The 21,725-nt window shown below is 37.2% G+C and overlaps 5 protein-coding genes across 11 annotated transcripts; 2 read left to right on the top strand and 3 right to left on the bottom strand.

Moving 5' to 3' along the window:
- Positions 1–27: 27 nt before the first annotated feature.
- Positions 28–11,020, top strand: LOC145735540 (phospholipid-transporting ATPase VA). 4 transcript variants are annotated; one of them, XM_081989484.1, is made up of 18 exons: positions 43–129; positions 184–252; positions 544–809; positions 1,012–1,660; positions 4,520–4,724; positions 4,898–5,090; positions 5,150–5,394; positions 5,451–5,721; positions 5,779–5,964; positions 6,034–6,906; positions 6,964–7,212; positions 7,271–7,552; positions 7,629–7,780; positions 7,838–7,961; positions 8,026–8,288; positions 8,349–8,536; positions 8,595–8,735; positions 9,783–11,020. In XM_081989484.1, the coding sequence occupies exons 3-18, from the start codon at positions 554–556 to the stop codon at positions 9,829–9,831; spliced, it is 4,326 nt and encodes a 1,441-aa protein (XP_081845610.1). In that variant the 5' UTR covers positions 43–129; positions 184–252; positions 544–553; the 3' UTR covers positions 9,832–11,020. The 4 variants fall into 4 exon arrangements, with proteins under 4 accessions (XP_081845612.1, XP_081845609.1, XP_081845611.1 ...); XM_081989483.1 differs by having other exon boundaries at positions 32–252; XM_081989485.1 differs by having other exon boundaries at positions 32–252; positions 8,595–8,680.
- A 342-nt stretch (positions 11,021–11,362) lies between these two features.
- On the bottom strand, positions 11,363–14,202 carry Coq8 (ubiquinone biosynthesis protein COQ8, mitochondrial). 4 transcript variants are annotated; one of them, XM_081989515.1, is made up of 10 exons: positions 13,938–14,202; positions 13,571–13,855; positions 13,211–13,493; positions 12,948–13,161; positions 12,764–12,891; positions 12,523–12,706; positions 12,285–12,461; positions 12,003–12,205; positions 11,789–11,941; positions 11,363–11,728 (listed from the first exon to the last, which is right to left on the bottom strand). In XM_081989515.1, the coding sequence occupies exons 2-10, from the start codon at positions 13,846–13,848 to the stop codon at positions 11,441–11,443; spliced, it is 1,908 nt and encodes a 635-aa protein (XP_081845641.1). In that variant the 5' UTR covers positions 13,849–13,855; positions 13,938–14,202; the 3' UTR covers positions 11,363–11,440. The 4 variants fall into 4 exon arrangements, with proteins under 4 accessions (XP_081845641.1, XP_081845642.1, XP_081845640.1 ...); XM_081989516.1 differs by having other exon boundaries at positions 13,211–13,476; positions 13,578–14,201; XM_081989514.1 differs by having other exon boundaries at positions 13,571–14,201.
- A 532-nt stretch (positions 14,203–14,734) lies between these two features.
- Positions 14,735–17,639, top strand: LOC145735568 (G2/mitotic-specific cyclin-A-like). Its single transcript, XM_081989545.1, has 4 exons — positions 14,735–15,060; positions 16,318–17,184; positions 17,239–17,436; positions 17,494–17,639. The coding sequence occupies exons 1-4, from the start codon at positions 14,899–14,901 to the stop codon at positions 17,611–17,613; spliced, it is 1,347 nt and encodes a 448-aa protein (XP_081845671.1). The 5' UTR covers positions 14,735–14,898; the 3' UTR covers positions 17,614–17,639.
- A 568-nt stretch (positions 17,640–18,207) lies between these two features.
- Prx5 (Peroxiredoxin 5) lies at positions 18,208–19,160 on the bottom strand. The gene is made up of 4 exons (XM_081989561.1): positions 18,986–19,160; positions 18,784–18,918; positions 18,447–18,656; positions 18,208–18,393 (listed from the first exon to the last, which is right to left on the bottom strand). Exons 1-4 carry the CDS (start codon positions 19,079–19,081, stop codon positions 18,280–18,282), a joined length of 555 nt encoding a protein of 184 aa, XP_081845687.1. The 5' UTR covers positions 19,082–19,160; the 3' UTR covers positions 18,208–18,279.
- Positions 19,161–19,376: 216 nt separating this feature from the next.
- Positions 19,377–20,854, bottom strand: Rsf1 (Repressor splicing factor 1). Its single transcript, XM_081989559.1, has 2 exons — positions 20,691–20,854; positions 19,377–20,306 (listed from the first exon to the last, which is right to left on the bottom strand). The coding sequence occupies exon 2, from the start codon at positions 20,282–20,284 to the stop codon at positions 19,676–19,678; it is 609 nt and encodes a 202-aa protein (XP_081845685.1). The 5' UTR covers positions 20,285–20,306; positions 20,691–20,854; the 3' UTR covers positions 19,377–19,675.
- Positions 20,855–21,725: the final 871 nt, after the last annotated feature.

Here is a 21,725-nt window from a genome sequence, read left to right on the forward strand (position 1 = left end):
AGTTGGCGTCGACGCAAAATTGAGGACGTTGTCAGTTGAAAAAACAAAACTTAAGTGGCCCAACCAACACTGCACTGGAAAAATTAAAACAGTTTGTGAATGTGGATCGGCGAGGAAGGTTAGTGGCATGTAGGAACGCAGTGGTGTTTGCGAGACACGAATACAATTTTCCTAATTTTTAAGTGTAGAAGTTTGTCCTGGCAAAAGGATAATTCCAAAACTGACAGTGTTCAAGTTATGAAACAAAACCTGGTGAGTACACAACAATAAACACAATTTTTACTGGCCAAGGGTTTATTGGCTCTCTCATGCTTAATGAGAGATTTATCTCTACTTCCTGGGAGTCAGGCTAAATATAATGTACTATCTATATTTCTTTAACATTTCCTGATTAAGAGATAGTTATAAAGGACTCTTGTACATCTTTAGAAAAATAACCCAGTGTGCTGTTCAACCCTGGCTTTAGAAAATAACGTGACCTTGGCTTTTCCTATCTAGCAAAGTTTAAATTAAGAGATTACACTAATCAAAATGGATTATTAGGACCAACGACATGTCCAATCCAAATTCACAAGACAACCCATCAGGGTTGGGAGCTCGAGAATCAGCCCCCATTATTGTCCCCGTACCTGCTAGCAGCACGTCAGTCGGGGCTACCACCTATACATTTCCCGACGCGGCTGGGAGCCTTATAGGCCCTGGTCCCAGTCAAACTAGGGGCCATTCGCGAAGCGTCAGCCATGGCGGCAGTTCCAACCTGCCTGTTACCAGTAGTTCCTCTGGAATTATTGGACGATCTGCCTTAAAAGGTATTCTTAATTAAGCAGTAGGTTGAAAGGGCATACGACCCTTAAAATACACTGTTAGAGTTGTTAAAGGACCCAGAGCATAACCTGATTTCTAAATTTAAGAAAACTATCTAAAAAAACTACAGAAATTATCAGGAAGATACTATAAAACAAAACTGTATGTTGTTGCATCTATAAAGCCACATTTTCTTTATTTTAATAGGTGCCAGGGGCCATCAACGAGCATTTTCACAAGGTCAAATATCAGAAGTACATGTGGCGGGTACATCAGACGGACCCGGCCACTCCCGAGTGGGTTCCAAGACTGAATTTATTCTACCGCCCGGACATAAAGAGACGGACAGCACAGAAGGCGCCACATCCAGACTGAGCGCCAAAGGACACTCACGACAGGCGTCTCGATCTGAATCGGTGTACACTCTCAGAAGGTCTGAACAGCCGCATTTCTTACAGAAAATCTACTACCGACTCACCAGACGAGCCCCAAAGAATGATCTGGAAGAACGAATTCGTACGGTGGTACCAAATCATACGGTGCCGCCGAAAACACCGCGTAAAGTTCATCCCAACGGACGTAGACCGGACAATCGTATTCGGACTACCAAGTACACCCTGCTCAGTTTTTTGCCGCGTAACCTGCTGGAACAGTTTCATCGAGTGGCCAATTTGTATTTTATTTTTATTGTGTTGTTGAACTGGTTTCCCGCTATTAACGCGTTCGGTAAGGAAATCGCCATGTTTCCCGTTTTGTTCGTGTTGGGCGTTACAGCTATCAAGGATTTGTTTGAGGACAGGCGGAGACACGCCAGCGATAAAAAGATCAATAACAGCACTTGTAGGATTTATAACAGGTAAACATTCGACATATTTTAGACTTAATTACAAAAGAGAAACATTTTATATTATTCAACCAAAATCTAGGAGGAAATATACACAAAACCAATACAAAATGGTTTATAGAAAAAAGAATAAAAATCTTTGGCAGCAAAGCAGAAAACATGTGTTATGTCCTCTGTTATGTCATTTATAGAAGTATTACCCCATCTTTCTCCACAGCACTAGTTTGCAATTTTAGCATAAATTTGACATTGCATGTAACAAAACAATCTGCCTTTAATTTAACCCTGGCATGCTAGGGTCGTGATTATGTGTCTTTCTGATCGTCAAAAACTGGAATGTTTACGTGACATTACTCTTTAGTAACCAATCAATCAAATCGTCGAATTTCCACGACTCTAGTATTTGCCTATGTATATAGCCTAGATTCCTTTGTGGGAATTTCAAATGAACATTCCGGCTGACACGGTGCCCGGCTATAAGTCGTTTCGGCATAAAATATTCACTGACGAAAGGCATGAAATATGCACTGACACGTGATCTTTGCATGACGACTTTAATAAACCCCCCTGGGATAGGTAAACAAAAAATTCATTCAGGAGGGCGCTTTATTTGGTCATAGTTGCCTATTTACCGCTGAAATCAAATATTAATAAATACTTTGGGTTAAATAGTAAGCAACATACAGGAATATAACATTGAAAATTATTCATAGTGAAAGGAGGAACAATGGCAAATCTGAAGAACTCTGGACAAGGAGTATAACTTTTTGAATTTTCTCTACGTGTATATTGAGAGACTGTAAATGTTATTCACAAATTAAAAAATATTAAGACTGATGGACTTTGTCCTTTTATGGCACTACAGGCAAGCATCGAACGATGTGCGTCAACTTTTCAATGTAACTGAGCATTATATTATCTTAAGTAAGTTTTAAAATTTATGATTATTATCGAGATTATAATTATTAAATCCCTTGAAAAGGGAAAGGAAAAACAATATTTACTCAAAACGGTTTCTGATAAATGACTATATATTTGCGATTTGCATCGTTTTGAAGCTCTCATAATAGGTACACGGTTTTTTTTTTAAGTATGTAATTGATAAGAGGACGGCCTTTAAATAGAAAACCAAAACCAGTATCTTAGTTAGTTACACTTCCGGTTGGGAAGTAATCTGTAGTGAATCAACATTCTAAATATACATACTTTCACTCGCCATGTAGTAATATTTAGACACTTTACGACTCTAATTGATATTACATGCTGATGTTGTTGTGATGCTTTTTTGAGGTCCAAAGATATGAAAGCTATACCTCACCAAGGTATGGCGTGACTTCCGGGTGGTATTTTTTATTTATTCAACAACTGGACTTATTGAAAAGCAGCTTTAATACCACTTATTAACTGATAAGTTAGATTCTTTTAACGTGGAGATCAAAGCTGACTTACTTAAAGAATTTTTAGATTAAATGCAAGTCTAATCCCTCTACAATAAATTTTATTACTATGACTAAGTTCTATACCTATATTTATTAACCTTAATTACATGCAGATAGGGAATTTTATACTTTGTCCATCTTAGGGTGGAAAAAAACATATAACAAAATAGGGTTAAGGTCGTCACGCGACCAGTTTAGCTTAATGGCTGCACATCAATTTTATCCATGTAAGGGCGTTTTTTTTTATTCAGCGCATGTTTTATATACCTCTTTAGATAAGCTAGATAAAAAAGTAATCTACGTTATTAGTATTACAATTGAGTCAAACTTTACTTCAATCAATCATCACCTTAATAAACATATTCAGAGCCAATGTACTTTAATAATTAATTTTTTTTTAGTTCTGAAGAAGTCAGTTCTTGCCGTTTCACAAAATTACCTAAGCTGCATTTCAGACAAATGAAACAAAATCTACAATGTTTACTGTAGTTGGTGAAACCATGTAATATACTCTTTGTCGTTTGATATTTTGTGTTTGCTGGCTTAAGCGTTTTTTTTTTACTTGTTGGTTTATTTTGGGTCATTAATTGCCAGATTTAAAACAATTACTAGAATTTACTCTATTGATACTTTTTTAAGATTCTAGCTACATTTACTTTACTATACCCTAGTAGCACATTATGTTGCTAAAATGTTTAAATATTTGAACAATATTGGAACATTGTATATGACTGAGCTCTGATTTTTACCCAACATTCGCTTGCAACGCCATCGCGACGTCATAATTTGAAATGTTTATAGAAAGTTGTTAAATTTGGCTGTACAACAACGGATCATTGTTTATTTCAGGTTCTTCTTTTCCTGGTTTGTTATTTATTTATTTTTTTTATCACAAAATTTGCTTCTTAAGCATCATTTCCCAAATACATGAATGGCCGAGTGAATGGCCAAATATTAGTACTAAAACAATTATCGAGTGTCTTAATGTAGGAAGCGATTTTCCTTAAAAATTTGCCTTAAAGCATTATGCTAATCGAAGTAACTCGTTTTTTATTCCTCGTCGAGATTTGCATTCAACCTTGGTTGTAAGGAATTCAGCGGCGGCATTGAACCGGTGGTATTTTGCAAATATGTATTCGAAAATATCGATTTTTTTGCTTATAGGTATAATCCTAGCCTCTTCTACTTTGTAATTTGCAAAGTTGCAGTGATAAAATAATAATTAAAGCCCACCCCGCACATATTATGTACAAGCAGTAAAAATTGGTTGGTCTAGAACGAGGTCTAAAGAACTGTAAACCTGCTGACCCAGATTACGCTTGGTTATTTAAGTGGTTTTGTCCAAGACATAGAGGTTTGCATATGTAAATGAAGATGAGTCAAATTCCAATCGAATATAATCAGGTTCTTTACTTTTTGTTTGTTTTTTCAGCGAACATTCACGGTATAGAAAAGTGTTATGGAAGGAGGTCAAAGTAGGTGATTTAATTCACCTGTCCAACAACGAAGTCGTACCTGCCGATATTTTACTGTTGCGATCCAGCGATCCAAGTGGTCTATGTTACATCGACACTGGACATTTGGACGGTGAAACCAACTTGAAACAGCGGCAAGTGGCCAGAGGATTTGTGGAAAAGGTATTATTTCCACCTACGTATGGAGAAATGCCTTTAAAGGGGGAAGAGGAGGAAGAAAAGGTCTCCTTATAGGCCAGAAAACGTTGCAATAAATAATACACTTATTCCACTAAACCTTAATATCGAAAATGATTTTACATTGGTTTATTATTGACCTTTTAATTTTTTTCCAGCAACATTGTTTCGAACCCAGCAAATTCCGTAGCAATATCGAAGTGGAGGCGCCTACTACGAAGATATATCGGTTTCACGGTTCCATCGTTCACCCTTCTGGTAAACGAGTGCCAGTTGGTACTGACAATTTACTTCTCAGGGAGTGCTTGCTGAAAAACACCGACTTTATTGAAGGAATCGTGGTATATGCAGGTTAGACCGTTAATTGGCATTAAGCGGATGAGGTATTGAGTGGCACAGTATTTTTAAAGGTCATGAAACCAAAGCATTACTAAACAACGGGGGTCCGCGTTACAAACGCTCATCTTTAGAGAAACAAATGAATCAGGACGTGATTTGGTGCGTCCTCATACTGATCTTTTTATGCATTGTTGGGTCCATCGGTTGCAAATTGTGGCTGATTGCTTTTCCCGGCTTGCAAGCGCCGTTCAAAGAATCCGAAAGCGAATCTCTAGAAGCTTTCTTGGCTTTTTGGACTTACGTTATTGTTCTCCAAGTAGGTTATCCCATTCATCAAAAAGCGCGACTGTTAGTAAAGTTGTTAACTTTTAGATTATGATTCCTCTATCCTTGTATGTAACCTTAGAACTATGCAAGATATTGCAAGTGTATCACATTCATCACAATGCTGACCTCTATGATCCAGTGATGGATAAAAGAACTGAATGTCGTGCGCTCAACATCACCGAGGAATTGGGTCAAGTCCAGTACATTTTCTCGGATAAAACCGGTACTTTGACTGAAAATAGGATGATTTTTCGGAATTGTTCGATAGCTGGCATAGACTACAATCATCCCGAGTTGGAAAACGAGGCCAAAAATGGTAACACAAATTTGGCGTACACATTTAAAACTTTTTTGATTAAATAGAGCGTTACAGCAGCAAACAAACAAACCAACTTGAGCGTAGTGGTCAATAAGGACTTACTACGCGACCTGAATCAGCACTCGTTCAGTAGTAAAGCCCTACATAGCGCCCGAATTCAAGAGTTTCTTTTATTGTTGGCCGTTTGCAATACTGTGGTATGTTCTGATCATCCTCATCAGGATATTATGAACGCAAGCGGTAAGTTACTAGTCGATATGTGTGTTTATATGTATTTCTGTACATTACTATTATTAATTATTATCTAAGGTGTTATCGAAGACAACCATAACCCGATGGCGGATAACAATAAGGGGGCAACACACACTAAAACAGCTTCTAAATCTGACAAGTACGCTAGATTGGACGAATCTCGTTCAGTGACTCCTTCTCCACCACTAAACACATTTCAAACCGACAAACGACTTCCACACTCATCCCCTTTAAGTCCGATAGCGTCAGCGGACAGTTCTCCTGACGAGTTACAGAACCAAGGCAGCTCGAAGTCGGCTCGCCCGAAACTGCTCAGCATTCCGAGTATTGGATTTCTGAGCGGCAAACGCCCGAACAATGCCACCAATTTAACGGACGAAGAAAAAATGAAGTTCAATCAAAGCGCCCCCTCACCAAGCGATTTGAAACCGATCTACGAGGCTGAAAGTCCTGACGAGTTGGCTTTGGTGGATGCTGCATATATTTACAGGTGTAAACTATTGAAACGAACCCCAACCGATGTTAGTGTAGAGCTTCCAACCAGAGGAAGAGTGTTGTTTGAAATATTGAACGTGTTACCCTTTGATTCGACTAGGAAGCGAATGTCTGTCATTTTTAAGCATCCTATTACGAATGAAATTGTGCTGTACTGCAAAGGAGCCGATTCATCAATGATTCCACATTTGGCGCCCGCCGAAGATGATTCTGAGCAAGCTTTTATATTGAACAAGACGCAACAGCATTTAAACGCCTACGCTAGAGAAGGTTTGAGAGTGCTGGTGATGGCCAAAAGAGTGTTGAGTCAGCAGGAGTACAATGAATGGTACCGGAAACATCAAGAAGCTGAGTTGTCCGTAGATAATGTGGAGAGAAAGATCAGGGACAGTTACAGTAGTATTGAGTGTAACTTAAGTTTATTAGGGGCCACTGGTAAGTGGTTTTTGTTATTTACAGTACTTATCATTAATATTGAGTACTATTGATCAGGAATTGAGGATAGATTGCAAGAAGGTGTACCCGAAACGCTAACAGCCCTAATTTCAGCCGGAATAGTAGTTTGGGTTCTAACAGGAGATAAACCTGAAACTGCTTTAAATATTGCCTACTCTGCGAAACTCTTCTCGCCCCAAATGGAACTTTTAAAGTTAATGGCACGCTCTAAAGAGAGCGCTGAAAGCGCTATCCATTGTTACCTGGCAGACGTGGAAAGGCAAACACGGCAAAGTGAGCCAAGACGTGAGTTCTCCAGCACCATGATAATCAATCACTTTAGATTGAAAAGAATGAATTGTAGTTTTCAATTCTGCGACGATCTCAACTAGCCCGACGGCATTAGGTCGGGCGTTAGTGGTGGACGGCAAAACATTGACGTACATTTTGGATAGGCGATCGAACCTGACTAAGCCTTTTTTGGAGTTGACCAAGTATTGTAGTTCGGTGTTATGCTGCCGCTCCACCCCCTTGCAAAAAGCGTATATCGTAAAAGTGGTGAAGGAAGAACTGAAAATGCGGACGTTGGCCATTGGTGATGGTGCCAATGACGTTTCAATGATTCAGACTGCTGATGTTGGTATTGGTAAGTTAATCACAACAAAAATTACTACTACTACTATTACAGAAATAGTACTTATAGTTTACATTTTAACCTAAAGGTATATCGGGACAGGAAGGTATGCAAGCAGTGATGGCTGCCGATTTTGCTTTGTCCCGCTTCAAATATCTGGAACGCTTCCTCCTCGTTCACGGACACTGGAGTTATGACCGACTGTCTAGAATGGTTTTGTACTTTTTTTATAAAAACGCGGTAAGTTATTGTTAAAATGATGTTTTACGATGAATTTGCACGGTTTTACATTTCCAGACTTTTGTATTTCTGATATTTTGGTATCAGTTCTACTGCGGTTTCTCCGGTTCCGTAATGATAGACCAGATGTACCTGATGCTGTACAATCTCCTATTCACTTCACTGCCACCCATTGCTATAGGTAGGTGCGTCGTCATAATATAGATAGATGGATGTTGTTTTTCATTTATGTAATAATTGTGCAGGTGTGTACGACCAAGACGTCCCCTATCGGTTGTTGCGAGAAAAACCGTATCTGTACAAGCGAGGCCGTCTCAGCCAAGTATACAAATCTTCCTCGTTCTGGATGACGATGGCTGACTCGCTCTACCAAAGTGTGGTGGTTTTCTGGTTGTGCAAGTGCGCTTACGAGGACACGGACGCTGACATTTTCGAATTTGGCACCGCCGCCACTACTGCTTGTATGTGCGTCATGTTGCTACACGTTTCCATCGAAATACGATCATGGGTGAGTTACTATATGGTAACCATTCAAGTTTTGAACACTAATAGTTTATGTTAACTGCAGACTATCGTTCACGTTGCGTCTATTTTCTGCTCGATCGGAGCCTTTTTCCTCTATTCTTTGACGTACAACACCTTTTGTGTCAATTGTTTCGGCTTGCCCAGCACGTATTGGACCATCCAAATTGCAATGCAACGACCGCAATACTGGTTGGTTAGCTTGCTGGCTAGCGTAGTGGCTTTAGTACCAAGGTATGTTTACATTATAAACTCAAATTATGTACATTCTAAAATACATAACATATTTCAGGGTGATGTACAGGGTGTGTCAAACGATGTACGCGCCCGATGAAGTGACACAAGCGCTGCTCGAAGATCGAAAGGCGCGTAAACGAGGTGAGATGTTTATGGTGTCTTGGTCGAGATCGACTTCCACCTCTTCTATCTACAGGTACTCGCGTTATTGGTGTCAGAAGTTTACTTTGCAGTTTTTTTTATTTTTTTTGCACGCTTTCTAGTATTACCCCTTTCCAACCAACTATAAATTTATTCTAAAGTCCGTCCCAGGTGGCAGAATATGACGTCATTGCAACAATGCGTTTTAAATCACCAGAAAAAAAGCGTTCAAGGCGGCAACCATAAAATATCAAAGAAAATTTTGAGAACTAATCTTATGCCTGCTTTATACCTCCCATTTAAGAATTAAATTAAATTTAAATTTCCACTGAAATTAATATTTAAACTAAGAAATCTTGTTTAGGTTTATACTACAAATTAATAATTAGAAAAATAAATGACTGTTTTGACTTACTGGACGTTCGACGTTGATGTTTGACGTTGACGTTTCCATTGTCATCGTCATTACGCGTGTTTTGTGGATAAAGAAAATTTTTATTAAAATAATTTAAAAAATTTGTTCTTAAACCACTTTTTCGGTAAAAAATCCAATTATGGAAATAGACGATTCAAGTCTAATAGACTACGTATCGCAATATAAGACAGCAATTTACATCATGAGTGATGACAAGTATGACAGTGATAGTTCCGAAAGTCAACGAATTTAAACGAATTAAGCCGAACTTTAATAAAGTTGGTTTAACTTTAATTTAAAATTAATTTTAGTTTAGTGTAAATTGAAAGTATAAATGGACTCGCTTGTAAGTTCACTTTCAGCTTTGATAAATTAATTTTAGTTTAAATGAAAGTTTAGTTTAATTGTTAATTGAGAGGTATAAAGCAGGCATTAGACATAAGCCAATTTCAATATGAGGTCATAGTTAATGTCGTCACTGTCACTTTTTGGGACAGAGAGTACCATCAGTTCTGTCCTAATGTATTCTCTGACTATCGATATATTGGTGGAAGTCACTCAATTACATTTAAGAAAACTATCAAGCTTGCTAAGAGAACTTTGTGGTATTTTTCTTTGCTTGAGTGCTTTTCACATGCACGCACATGTTTTGCATAGTTATTATATTTACGGTTTTATTTTATGCAGGAGGACCAGTAACAGGACTCAGCATAACTCTTTAGCAGCTGTTGGATGAGTTAATTCTCTAAACAAAGGCTTTAGTTTTATAATCCCGCATTTATCGGCTGTGATGCATATTATTTAGGGGACCAACCGTCTAGATAGATATAAGTATATATGTATTGAATAATGATTATTTTTAATTAATTAGTGAAGTATTAGTTTACTTTTTAAAATAAGCGCGCGGAAATGTCGTTTTTTTAGTTCACCGTGAAAATATTATCATTTTAATAAGTAGGTGTACTAATCCCGTGCCATTATCGTTATCACAGTTTGTTGAATTTTGGTTTTATGTAGAGACCTGCATACTTATTGCGACTACGTTTTATAGTTACCATTCACATTTGCGTGGTGAATAATTCTTATTATTTCTTAGGTATATACGTTTCACTTTGGTAGCTTCTTAAACAAATGATTATTGAGGCAGGACAATCTTACACACTGTGTGTATGTTTGGAAAAAAAGCATCTAAAAACTGATTGATTTAGACACATGAATAGTAGTCTAATTTTGTGTTGTCATGTTAGTAAAACTTTTGGGCCTTTAACTTAGGGGAATTTTCGTTGCCATCTTACTGTAAATTAATATCACTTTAATTTGATTTATCATAACGTACTGCTACATAATTTGTGCCTAATCTGTACCTAATCATACTTGCCAAACCGTTAGCACACAATTTAATGTATATTTGCTATGAAATATGTATTATAGTCTATATTTTTTTATTAAGATCGTCATTGACGGTTTTTCGACTGCTAAAATATATTAACACTTCTCAGAAAAATTATTAAGCTCGTTTTTTAATATTGTTGATCTCCCTAGCCTTGCTTAGTGATGGTTGGCATTTTTTTGCAAAGTCTTCCAATCATTAGTTTCGGTGTTTTTTAAACAATTAACTGTCAATTATTACGTTATTAGATCATTTATTTACAATCACTACTTCTTAAGATACGAGTTTGTATTTAAGTTACTGTACTGATTGATAATTTATATGTAGGTATAGTGCTCCTATTATGAATGCCTTAAAAAAAAGTAACTTCTAATAAACCTGTTAAATGTGACATTTAACGAAGATTTTTCTATTTTAGATACAACGAATATAAATTTATCCGTTTGGCGAGTTAGAGCTGTTTATATGATGTATGTATAGGTATACCCAAGTGTACTACTATTAAATTTTATTACGTTTCAGTATTACAGAATAAGGGTTTTATTTCATAGAGGATTTTAAATTTCAGGAGAAAACCACATTTTGAAATTTTTTTTGACTGAATATCTTTGGCTGGATAGTTGAAAAGTGGTGAAAAGAACAATTAGGCCCACGAGCAGCAAGGCTTAGGTTCTTCGAGTGAATAAACAAGTTAAAATCACGTGTTTTATACAATACTTTATTAAATTTCGACGTCTTATATTAAAAAAAAATTAAATTAGACTTCTATATTAATTTTGGACCGCGCCCCGTAGATGTGACATTGATGTTTGTTTACATCTGTAAATAGGCTCAGAGTGATTTAAAATTTTATGAATAAAAATAATTATAGTCATACTTGTTTAGTAAGTAATTTTTATTATTATTAATTCTGATGCTAAATCTTAAACTAAATTTAGTAGCACCTCTAACAGGATTACTGCTTTTGATTACGTTTCGTGACGTATTCTTGGTAAAGCATTAAAAACTTGTTACGACACTCCACTTTTACTTTAAGTTTTGACAGCAGTAGAAACACACCGGACAGTTTACGATGCAACGAGTATACTTCTTCAGGAGGCGGGCAGAGTCGATGCACCAGCATCGTTTGAGCTAAATCTTGAATCCGGGCTGTCATATCTTGATGGGCAAAGTCGTAAGGGCCTTCGGTCCGAAAAATTTCACCCAAAATCATAACTGCATCCACATGAGCGTTTTCCATTATCTAGTTTGAAAGAAACGAAGTAGGTTTGATTGATGGACCTAAGCAAAATAAATTTGTAACCTTGCTTTCGTAACCGGTTAAAAATCCTAACTCCTTGGAAATGTTTAGAACTTTATCTCTGTCACCATCGCAGGCTCCTTTCAACACTTCAACGTATTTATCCATGAATTCTGTAGAATATTCCCGGCTTGCCCCAAAATCTAGCAGCATTAACTGAAAAGTTAAGATAAAAGAATTTCTCGGATACTTATAGGGTGTTGCTAAATAATGTAACCTGTTTTTTAATAGGATTGTATAAAAAGTTGGCCCAATTCGGGTCAGTTTGCATATAGCTGAAACGTAAAATTTCTAATAAACATAACTCCATCACGCGTTCCCCGATTAATTGCCGGTGTTCTAGCTCCATGTCGAAACACTGATCGACTGGAAGCCCGTCCAAGAGTTCGGTAGTAAATACTTGTTTTGTTGTCAGTGAATCTAGAATATTTGAAAGGATGATTTATGTAATTTCAGTGACACGTTCACTTGTATATTATATTATTTCATCAAACCTTACCAACAACGTAAGGCACATAAAACCCTTCATAACCCGTCAAAATAGCTTTGAACTTTTTCGTACACTTTGCTTCTCTTAAGTAGTCAACTTCCCATGCCAATTCCCGCTTGGCCACTGTCATTAAATTTTCCAAGAACATTCCTTTTGGAAACAGGTTCCACATTTTCATTATACCCCCTAAATGAAATAAAACCAAACTGAATAAAAAATTGGTGTGCAAAATATGTAGTTATTTTGCCTAAGTTGTCTATATCGCTATTGATTCCCTTGGCCACGCCTGGGTACTGAATTTTAATAGCCACCTGCCTGCCGTCAATCAATTTCCCGTAATGTACCTGACCAATAGAAGCGGCGGCAAAGGGTCGCGGTTCAAACTCCAAGAACTTGTCTTTCCACCCAAATCCCAGCTCATTGGACATTACCTTAAGATTTTTTATAATTTATAGTGAGGAGTGGTGTTTTTAACTGTAAATTTATACCTGTTCTACTTGCCAATCAGGCATAAAATCAGCAGATTTGCGGACACGTTCCAACGCCTTAGCCAATTCAGGACTGACAATTGACTCATCTTGTATGCTCAGAATTTGACCCAACTTCAAAGCCGCCCCTTTAAAACATGCGATTGTAGACCAATGAGAAATCCACTAATGATTATTTATTTACCTCGCACTTTACATAAAGTGTCCACAATTCTCTCCAAATTGGCTTTGCTCATCATCAAGTTGGTCCCATCAGAAGTGACCTCACCAATTTTAAATGTTTGTTTGAAGTACTCTGCTGCCGTTCCAACACCCAGACCTGCTGCCAATGAACCAAATGAAACCATTCTGCTTATGCGGCTAGAGGGGACTTTTCTTTGTTTAGCACTATCACTTATCTTAAAAAAAAAAAATAAGACCTAGAGGTAAGGCAGGTTATTTGTTCACCTTTAATTTTGCCTTGGACATTGCCTCAGTTTGTCTCAAGCTCTCCCCTACAGTGTTCTGAGTATCAGTATCATTTGCCTGATTTTGGTCTGCTTTGACTAGTTTAGCTTGATGCTCCATATCCAGTTTTTTAAGCAAGTTTTTGCTGCTTTGTGAAAGCTCAATTTGATATTCACTAGGTGGAATTTGGTTTATAGTTTTTAAATGAGTGCTTCTAATAAACTGTGATGGGTTTTCAATGATCTGACTGGATTGAGTACCACTTTCTAAAAAACCCAAACTCCTTAACAATTATTACTGAAGAGTGAAGTTATTAATTTTTCTCTTTCTTTAAGACTAAAAGTTAATCTATATTAGTACCTCTTACCAGTCCCCACAGATTGAGCATACACTTTCAACCCCTGAACCACCACACTGATTCGTTCAGCACCATCTTTAAGGTCATCAGTCAGACTTTCCAAACTAGTATTTTTGGGAGGAATATTGCCAAAACCTTGCTGCAGCGCCTGCTGCAGCAAATGAGGCAAACTAGATGTTTTACATATGTGGCTTAAAGTTTCCGTCTGCAGTTTTATTTGAGCATCTGTGATAAGCTTAAGGCTTTTTGCCAAGCATGCTAAGTCCTTAATTGAGGACATTGTTAGGCTGTTACAATGTTGGTATATTAATAAGCACAGATAAATTTCATTGAGATGTGGTTAACTGGTTAATAAGGTTTATTATTTACCAGTCTGCAGTCACAACACCTACACACAACTGCTATCTATAGTGTAAAATATTCATACACCTGGACACTTAATTGGAACACTTTAAGGAACAGAAGTAAATATGTAAGAACTGAATAAATTATATTAAATAAATAGTCATGCCCTTGATAACAGGTAACTTTCTGCCACACTGCCACAGTTTAATTCATAATCATAACAACCCTCATCATAACCAGAACCATATAAACTATTGCAATATAACCTCATTTCAGTGGTTCTGGTCACTGTCATACCATGACATACTCATTTCCTATTTTGGAATTGGAAGCGGTGTTGCCAGCTCAGCAGCCTACAAATTGAAAAATTAGCTATTAAGGGTTTTTCTGCAAACCTTTTTATAAATTAGTATAAATGTGAAAAACTACAATAACAAAAGAGTATATATAGTATTATATCCTTAATAAATCTCCTTTACATTTGTTAAAAATAAAATTATGGCAGACATTATGATAAAAGAAAAAAATACAATCATACGTAGAAAAGGAACGTGGCATCATTGTATTGAACTAAAAAATCACAGCTGTCTTTACACGGCGTTGCCTTTTTTAAGCTTTTCTTTTAAAACGTTCCTGAATTTCTACTGAATTTTAAAACTACATCTATTTTATAACTATAACTATACATAGTTGTAGCTTATACAGCTTACATGAAGAGCTTTCTGTGTGTTCTTTTTACAAAATAAACAACAGATTTTTATAGGACTATACAATCAGGCAACGCTGTTCCACCCCACTCCAGTTGGAAAATGTCACTATTGTCAACGCTCTCTGTCAGCATTGAAACTGAAACGGCCGTTGGCTTTCCACACTCGTAAACTTAACTAGCCCAACGACATTTTTCTTTTAGGGCCTCGAAAAGAAAACGTGTTTTACTTAAATAGCCGCTTGTGGTCTTGTTGAGGCGTTACAACAGTTCGGAGTTATGTCAAGTACGATCAGAATCCTGGAGGATGTGGAAAACCAAGCTCCTCAAGGTAGGAACAAAACGACCAACGCTGGAAATGGAGACAACCAGCGACGGGCCGTTTTAGGGGAAATTCGCGGCTTTAACCAGAATTGCGGGCAGACCTTATCAAACAAGACGGTAAGTATTTTGATGCTATTGTCCTTAAATATTTTCAAGTATTTTGATGCTATTGTCTCTAAATATTTACGGCTCTTCTGGTTCTGGCAATACGGTGTTTGATACTTCAGAGTATTTTCATTAAAAAAGCTAGGAGTGGATCACTTTTGCATAGGTACAGAGGAACAGTGGGTATTTTTTGACCAATAGTCCATTGTTCTGTATCATCCTACATGGCGCAAGGCATTTTAAATTTAACTAGTTAAAATACATAAAATCATGTTTTGTAATTTGGACTAACCAAACAGTTAGGTTGTGAATATTAATGTATTCACTATTCACCAAGGTTTTAAAATTTCTAGGGTTTGATTTCATTCTTTAATCAGCTGGGCTGTGCCACAATTTAGATTTATCTGAAGTGTCATTTTTTTTGTTAAGCTCAGGCAAGGCAATTCTTATTTTTATCTCTTTTCCAATGAACCTTAATATAACAAAGACATACAAATAAAGGCAAAGTAATTTTTTTATAACCTTTATTTATTGTTATTTTGCAATCCCTAAGGAAAAGCAGCATTTTATCAGTCATCCTGACGTCAAATTCGCTCAGAGCGCTCCATGGAGTGTGAAATAGAATGAGTTCATAAACTCATAAAGTTACAATTCTATTTGAGTTAAAAAAAGTGTGCAACCTTCAAAAATTGGCCCCTCAGACTGCTTTCACTTCACACTATGGCCGCATTCGTTTTCAAGCTCCATAAAGCGAGCAGAGCGTTTTTCACGTCACAATGATATAATTTGGCAAAAACATAATTGGACCAACTGTCAAATTACGTCATTGTGACGTCAAAAACGCTCTGCTGGCTCCATGGAGGGTGAAAATGAATACGGCCTATCTAGCAGAAACCTTGTGTTTTTAGCGTTCTAAATTGTCATTGGCTAATGACAAACTGACTAGCCAATAACAAATTAGAACGCTAAAAATACCACGTTTCTGCTGTATAGTGTAAAAGGCGTCTCAGAATTAACAGCGCAAAAGGAAGACTGATGGTTAAATTCTGAAGACAAACTTTCAAATATTGTAAATTGTGCCTTAGTAATGACCAAAGCTACTGTTTTTCTATTTTATTCTATTCAGAGTATTTTGTTATACATCTAGGGGCTGGTATTTTCACTTCAAAATAATTGTATACCCAAGTTAACCAGTTCCACCAAATCCAGCTTTTCCCATCTTTATCAACTTTAGTTTGTAACTGATTACATATTTTTTACACAATTTAGCAGCCCTTAGGCCTTAAGGATCAGCAAGCCAAAATATTTGCCAAAGATGCTGAAAATAAAGAAAACTACAGCCAGCCACAAGCATCTACCAAAAGCATTGTCAACCCAGTCATCCCAGTGGCTCAGTTTGAAGCCTTTAAAGTATATGAAGATGATGAAAAATACGCAAGAATTGAAGAGATACTTAAGGCAAAGGCCAAATGCAACGTTTATTCTGGTACAGCTGAAGACCGATACCTAACCAAGACTGAAGTGGCTGAAATGCGCCTTAAAGGACTTCTGCCATTGCCAAAACCTGCACCATGCCCTATGAGTGTGGAGAAACACGTTGATGAGACTGAAGAATCTAAACTAGACCCAGAGTCCAAAGAACAAGATGAATTGTTCACGCTTACAGAATATTCAATGGATATTTATAAATATTTGAGAGAGCATGAGTTGAGAAATCGAGCCAAAGCCGGTTACATGAAGAAACAACCTGACGTCGACGCGTCAATGCGTACTACTCTAGTGGCTTGGCTTGTTGAGGTGGCGGAAGAGTACAAACTTCAATCAGAAACACTCTATTTGGCTGTAAACTATATTGACCGCTTCTTAAGTTACATGTCAGTGGTCAGGGCTAAGTTGCAGTTAGTTGGGGTTTCCGCAATATTTCTGGCTTCAAAGTATGAAGAAATTTACCCACCTGACGTTGGAGAGTTTGTTTACATTACTGATGACACTTATACAAAAAGACAAGTCATTCGAATGGAACATTTAATAGTTAAAGTGTTGGGTTTTGACTTGTCGGCTCCCACACCACTGGCTTTCCTTACAACATTTTGTTCTATTTGTCCCGTTGATGAGAAAATCAAGTTTTTAGCTATGGTAAGTATTTTGTCGTTTCCTACAAATGTGATTTTAAAATCGGTTTGGTTTCAGTACTTGTGTGAATTGACTTTACTGGATGGAGAACCCTACTTGGAGTTCCTCCCAAGTCAGTTGGCAGCCAGTTCTATTATGTTAGCCCAACTAACTTTGAATCAACCAATTTGGCCCGCTGACTTTGTCAGCAAAACTGGATACAACATTGCCGACTTGAGCGACTGCATGAAGTTTGTCTACCGAATGTTTATAGAGGTTGTATTTTCCACACCTATTGATTGTTTTTTTTACTAAATATTTTGTACTTTACAGGCACCAAATTTTTCCCACCAATCTATTCCAGATAAGTACAAAACGCAAAAGTATTTGCACATTGCACAAACTGCCCCACCACCTCTTGACAGCTTGACCGAATTTATACAACGGCAGTAACATTATCAGAGAGCAGTAGCAATCACCTAGCAGAGATTCTGTATCATTTGTTACAGAATCTCTGCTAAGTGTTCTGTGTATGTCCTTCTTAGGAAAAGTGTGTGTACATATTATTATATAATTAATTTTGTATTGTTCTTTAACCCCTATTGGTGAGAGTTTTTGCAACGCAAACCCCCTCGAGTAGGTTAACTGATACTCATTATTTGTGGGTCTTAACCACGCCATTCCAGTGCCCATATTTGTATAGTCTTATCTATTAGTAATACTTTTAAATTTACTTTTACCCTTTTTTACCCAACTGAATATTTAAATCGTTTTGACTTGTTGCGATATTTTTGATAATTAATATAAGTATTAGATGTAGTTGTTTCTTTTAGTTGCTATGCACTCTAGCCTGTTTTTTACGACTTTTGACTTCTGATAGTCCGGTCATATTTTTGTATAATAAAAAAGGTTTTAAAATTTTGTTTATTTTTACCCATATTTTATCTGGTAAATTTTCATCAATTTCTGCTTCTACCAAAAGGAAATAAGTGACGTCACACGCAAAACGCGTTTATGAGAACTCACCAATCAGTGTTGCCAAAATGATTTTTTTTAACCAAAACTTTTATTTTGAAAACATTTGTCACAAACACAATACATCAATCTTCTGGAAGCTCTTTACAATTTAATTTTATCAGCTAAAGAACAAGACAATCCTGTGCCATCAGGTTCAACTTGCAGTGACGTAATTTTGCCATTGTCCACCACCATGGAGTATCGTTTACTGCGAATCTAAATTCAATAAATCTATGACAAATGTTCATTCACAAATTTAACATGCTCACCCCTCCTAAGGGAGCAATATCAACAGTCAAATCCAAAGCCTTAGCCAGGGCAGCTGAAGGATCAGCAAGAAGCCTGACTTTACCACCAGTTCCTTGGTCTTTTGCCCAAGCAGCCATTACAAAAGGATCATTCACAGAGACACAGATTACTTCATTGATACCTTGACTTTTTAAATCCTCTGCTTTTGCCACATATCCAGGAAGGTGAGTCTGGAAAACAATACCTGATGAGACTGACTCACCTAACTAGTCAACTGCTTAGTAGTTGTTAACTGCTCAATGTTTAAACCCTTGTAGGTATAACAATAACTAAACTTTAAAAAATTGATTCACTTACTTTTGAGCAGCCAGGAGTGAAAGCCCCAGGGACTGCAAAAAGCACAATTTTCTTTCCCTTGGTCAGTTCAGCCAGGTTGACCTTATTTGTGGGCAAGTCTTCGAAAAGATCTACATTAGGGATTGAGTCTCCTACCTAAAAAACGTGGATATCCGGTAAATTTGGTGGGTTATGCAACATACATAGTGATAATACCACTTACTTTCACCATATTCGCACTTGTTGTCTGGATGAAACGTTGAAAAATGAGGGGTCTCAAGGTTAACTTGTTTGCAATTCGAACTAAAGATAAATGCATACTGTTTATTGTCTGAAACCGGGTTTTTATTTATAAGACCAACAACCAACAACAAATCAGAGTAATCAGCTGATATCAAGCCGCATAGAGAGGTGGCACATACCTAGTTGAGAGGACTATAGGAGAATTATAAAGATGAATAAAGACAGAAACGAAATCGTAACATCAGTTACAAGGTTGCCAAATCCTTATTGTCCTGCGTAGATGGACATATCATGATATGATATATCATGGAGGGACTCCTTTAAATTTGTTAATTTTTTACATGGATTTTTTATTGGAAGAAAAACCAAAATCAGTTTATACATTTTTATTTCTTTAAACATAAGGGTTTTCGAGGTACCTATACAATTTTAAAGGTGGAAGAAAACAATAGTGCATAGTCTAAACTTTAAGAGGGTAATTGATTTTTAGTACAAAATAATTGTTGTTCTATTCCGTTTTTACTAACAGTAATGACAAAATATGGAGCTAAAAAAAATGGTTTAGCAACTAGTCTTTTAAGATTACTAATAATATTAAATATAATTACATTCACAAAAGTTTGAGTCTGTCGGTTACTAAATCAAAACAAAAGTAACAATACTTAACAATCTAGTACCTAGGACCACCCATAGGCGAGCGAGACCGATAGTTAGGACCGCCACTGCCTCTCCCTCTGCCAAACTTTCTTGGAGGACCCCCATCACCACCTCCTCCATAGGAATCACTCCTTCTGCTGAAATCTCTGCCACCAAAACGATCATTATCGGGTCTACCACCTCGAAAACCGCCTCCTCCACCACCGCCGCGTCCACGGCCCCTATCAAATCTGCCACCACCCGGACCTCCACGAAAACCTCTGTCTTGGTATCCTCCATCATCACGTCCGCCTCTAAAGCCTCCACCACCGCCTCTGCCTCTTCCACCTCTAAATCCTCCTCCGCCACCTCCACGGCCGCCTCCTCGTGATCTACCCTTGGCAATTTCCACTCTTAACTTAGAACCAAGAAAGTCAATTCCATTAAGGCTATCACAGGCTGCTTCTGCATCTGAAGAGTTGCAAAACTCAACAAAAGCAAACCCTGGTGGATTCAAGGCTATCCAGACATTGTTCAGCTTGCCGTACTTTTGAAATTCATCCTCCAGATCTTCTTTCTTGATGCCTTCTTCCAAACCGCCGACATATACGCGGGCTCCTGCGTCGGAACTCCTGTCTCCCATACTGAAGATGACGAGCTTCGTTCTGTGAAAAGTCGAGATAGTTGTTGTTTGTAAAGGTGGTAAATGTTTACGGTTTGGCGAATATTTGTGGAAAAATGGGTTTGCAAAGTACGAAGCGGGAGTTTAGCTATCATGGTGTTTATGTTTTTTTTTTATCGGTTGTATACTGAAGACTGGAGCTGTTTTTATGTTATTAACTACGTAACTGGAGATTGATTAATAGTTGAAGCAGCTTGGCCAAATATGCGTGAACGTAAGAAAACAAAATCGAAGATAAACTGATAAAATGTCGGAGCAAGGCGTCGGTCGGGTCGACGACTCTTTGTGTCGATTTACTTTCGATATATTCGCAGCAAACGTTTTTGTAAAACAAATGGATAAACGTAGAATTTCTAGTCGTAGTTACCAAATTCGCAGCAGTAGTTCTAACGTCGCCGATTTGATTTTTAGTTTGCACAGTTTTTTATCGCCGGTTTACTTGTACGTTGGTTGGATCCAGCATTCAGCCAAGACGTAAAAGGAAAAGGAGGACGCGAACACGAACGGCAAAGAACCGAACAATTTGACTTGACAGGAAAAATGTCGGTTGGCATTGAACGCCAAAGCTTGAAGTGTCATTGGTCAGCAACTCGATCGATATGATACGTCATTACTGTAGACTAAAAGCCTATTCGTTTGGTGCTGTAACCGAACTGAACAGGTTAGGGTCATCCCGTGCATGGGTCACGTGGTGTACGACGACTACAGAGTTCTATATGATGATAAGTTCTGCATGGTTCTTACCACTTCTACATATTTGAATTGATGAATGAAAAGCAAAAATTAGAAATACAATTCGATTTTACAGAAAAACACAAGCTCAAAGTGTTCTTAACTTCTTTATATAGCACATTTGAACCAAATTCATTCACGCACAATTATAGTGCTGAATCAATTGACTCATTTATTTATCTGTTGTTGAAATGTATTAACTAATGTTAAAATAGTATTTTATTATGACTGATTGGGTTAATAGTTTTTAATGCTTAAGAACAAAAAGTACAATAATTCTTTATTACTTCTAACCCGAAAAACGGAGAGCTACGTTCACCATTTTGATCCTTGTAGTCAGAATGTCCTTGGAACAAAATTTTTCAATCTATATACCTACCTACAGGTGCAGCATATGAGTACATCGCAGTACTGTCCGTAGTCGGTGATTTCACAATCATTACCTACTCACAGTGCTATATTTAAGCAAATAATACTGCTGTAGACTTTAGCATCAGATTGACCTTGACTTATTGGTGAACGTAATTGATTCAATTGTCTTCTTAATTTGCTTATTAAATTCAAAACTTAATCACTTTTGCGCAAAATGTTGTTTTGCCACTCGTTCATACCAAGGAAAAATAATATGACTTATCTAATATACAATATACACAAACATTAACTTTAGTCA

Source organism: Ips typographus, linkage group LG11 (genome assembly GCF_016097725.1).
Source record: "Ips typographus isolate SLU linkage group LG11, UJ_Ityp_2.0, whole genome shotgun sequence".
Classification (NCBI taxonomy): Eukaryota; Metazoa; Arthropoda; class Insecta; order Coleoptera; family Curculionidae; genus Ips; species Ips typographus.

Bases quoted from the DNA above. Each gene is read 5' to 3' on its own strand.
- LOC145735540 (XM_081989483.1), top strand. From the start codon at position 554: ATGTCCAATCCAAATTCACAAGACAACCCATCAGGGTTGGGAGCTCGA. The intron at 810-1,011 runs GTATTCTTAATT...TTATTTTAATAG, and splicing joins TGGACGATCTGCCTTAAAAG to GTGCCAGGGGCCATCAACGA. The intron at 4,725-4,897 runs GTATTATTTCCA...ATTTTTTTCCAG, and splicing joins CCAGAGGATTTGTGGAAAAG to CAACATTGTTTCGAACCCAG.
- Coq8 (XM_081989515.1), bottom strand. From the start codon at position 13,848: ATGTCCTCAATTAAGGACTTAGCATGCTTGGCAAAAAGCCTTAAGCTT. The intron at 12,206-12,284 runs GTAAGGTTTGAT...CAAATATTCTAG, and splicing joins TTATGTGCCTTACGTTGTTG to ATTCACTGACAACAAAACAA. The intron at 11,729-11,788 runs GTTACAAATTTA...CTTTCAAACTAG, and splicing joins TAACCGGTTACGAAAGCAAG to ATAATGGAAAACGCTCATGT.
- LOC145735568 (XM_081989545.1), top strand. From the start codon at position 14,899: ATGTCAAGTACGATCAGAATCCTGGAGGATGTGGAAAACCAAGCTCCT. The intron at 15,061-16,317 runs GTAAGTATTTTG...TACACAATTTAG, and splicing joins AGACCTTATCAAACAAGACG to CAGCCCTTAGGCCTTAAGGA. The intron at 17,437-17,493 runs GTTGTATTTTCC...TGTACTTTACAG, and splicing joins TCTACCGAATGTTTATAGAG to GCACCAAATTTTTCCCACCA.
- Prx5 (XM_081989561.1), bottom strand. From the start codon at position 19,081: ATGCATTTATCTTTAGTTCGAATTGCAAACAAGTTAACCTTGAGACCC. The intron at 18,919-18,985 runs GTAAGTGGTATT...CACGTTTTTTAG, and splicing joins CAAGTGCGAATATGGTGAAA to GTAGGAGACTCAATCCCTAA. The intron at 18,657-18,783 runs GTAAGTGAATCA...ATTGTTTTCCAG, and splicing joins TCACTCCTGGCTGCTCAAAA to ACTCACCTTCCTGGATATGT.
- Rsf1 (XM_081989559.1), bottom strand. From the start codon at position 20,284: ATGGGAGACAGGAGTTCCGACGCAGGAGCCCGCGTATATGTCGGCGGT.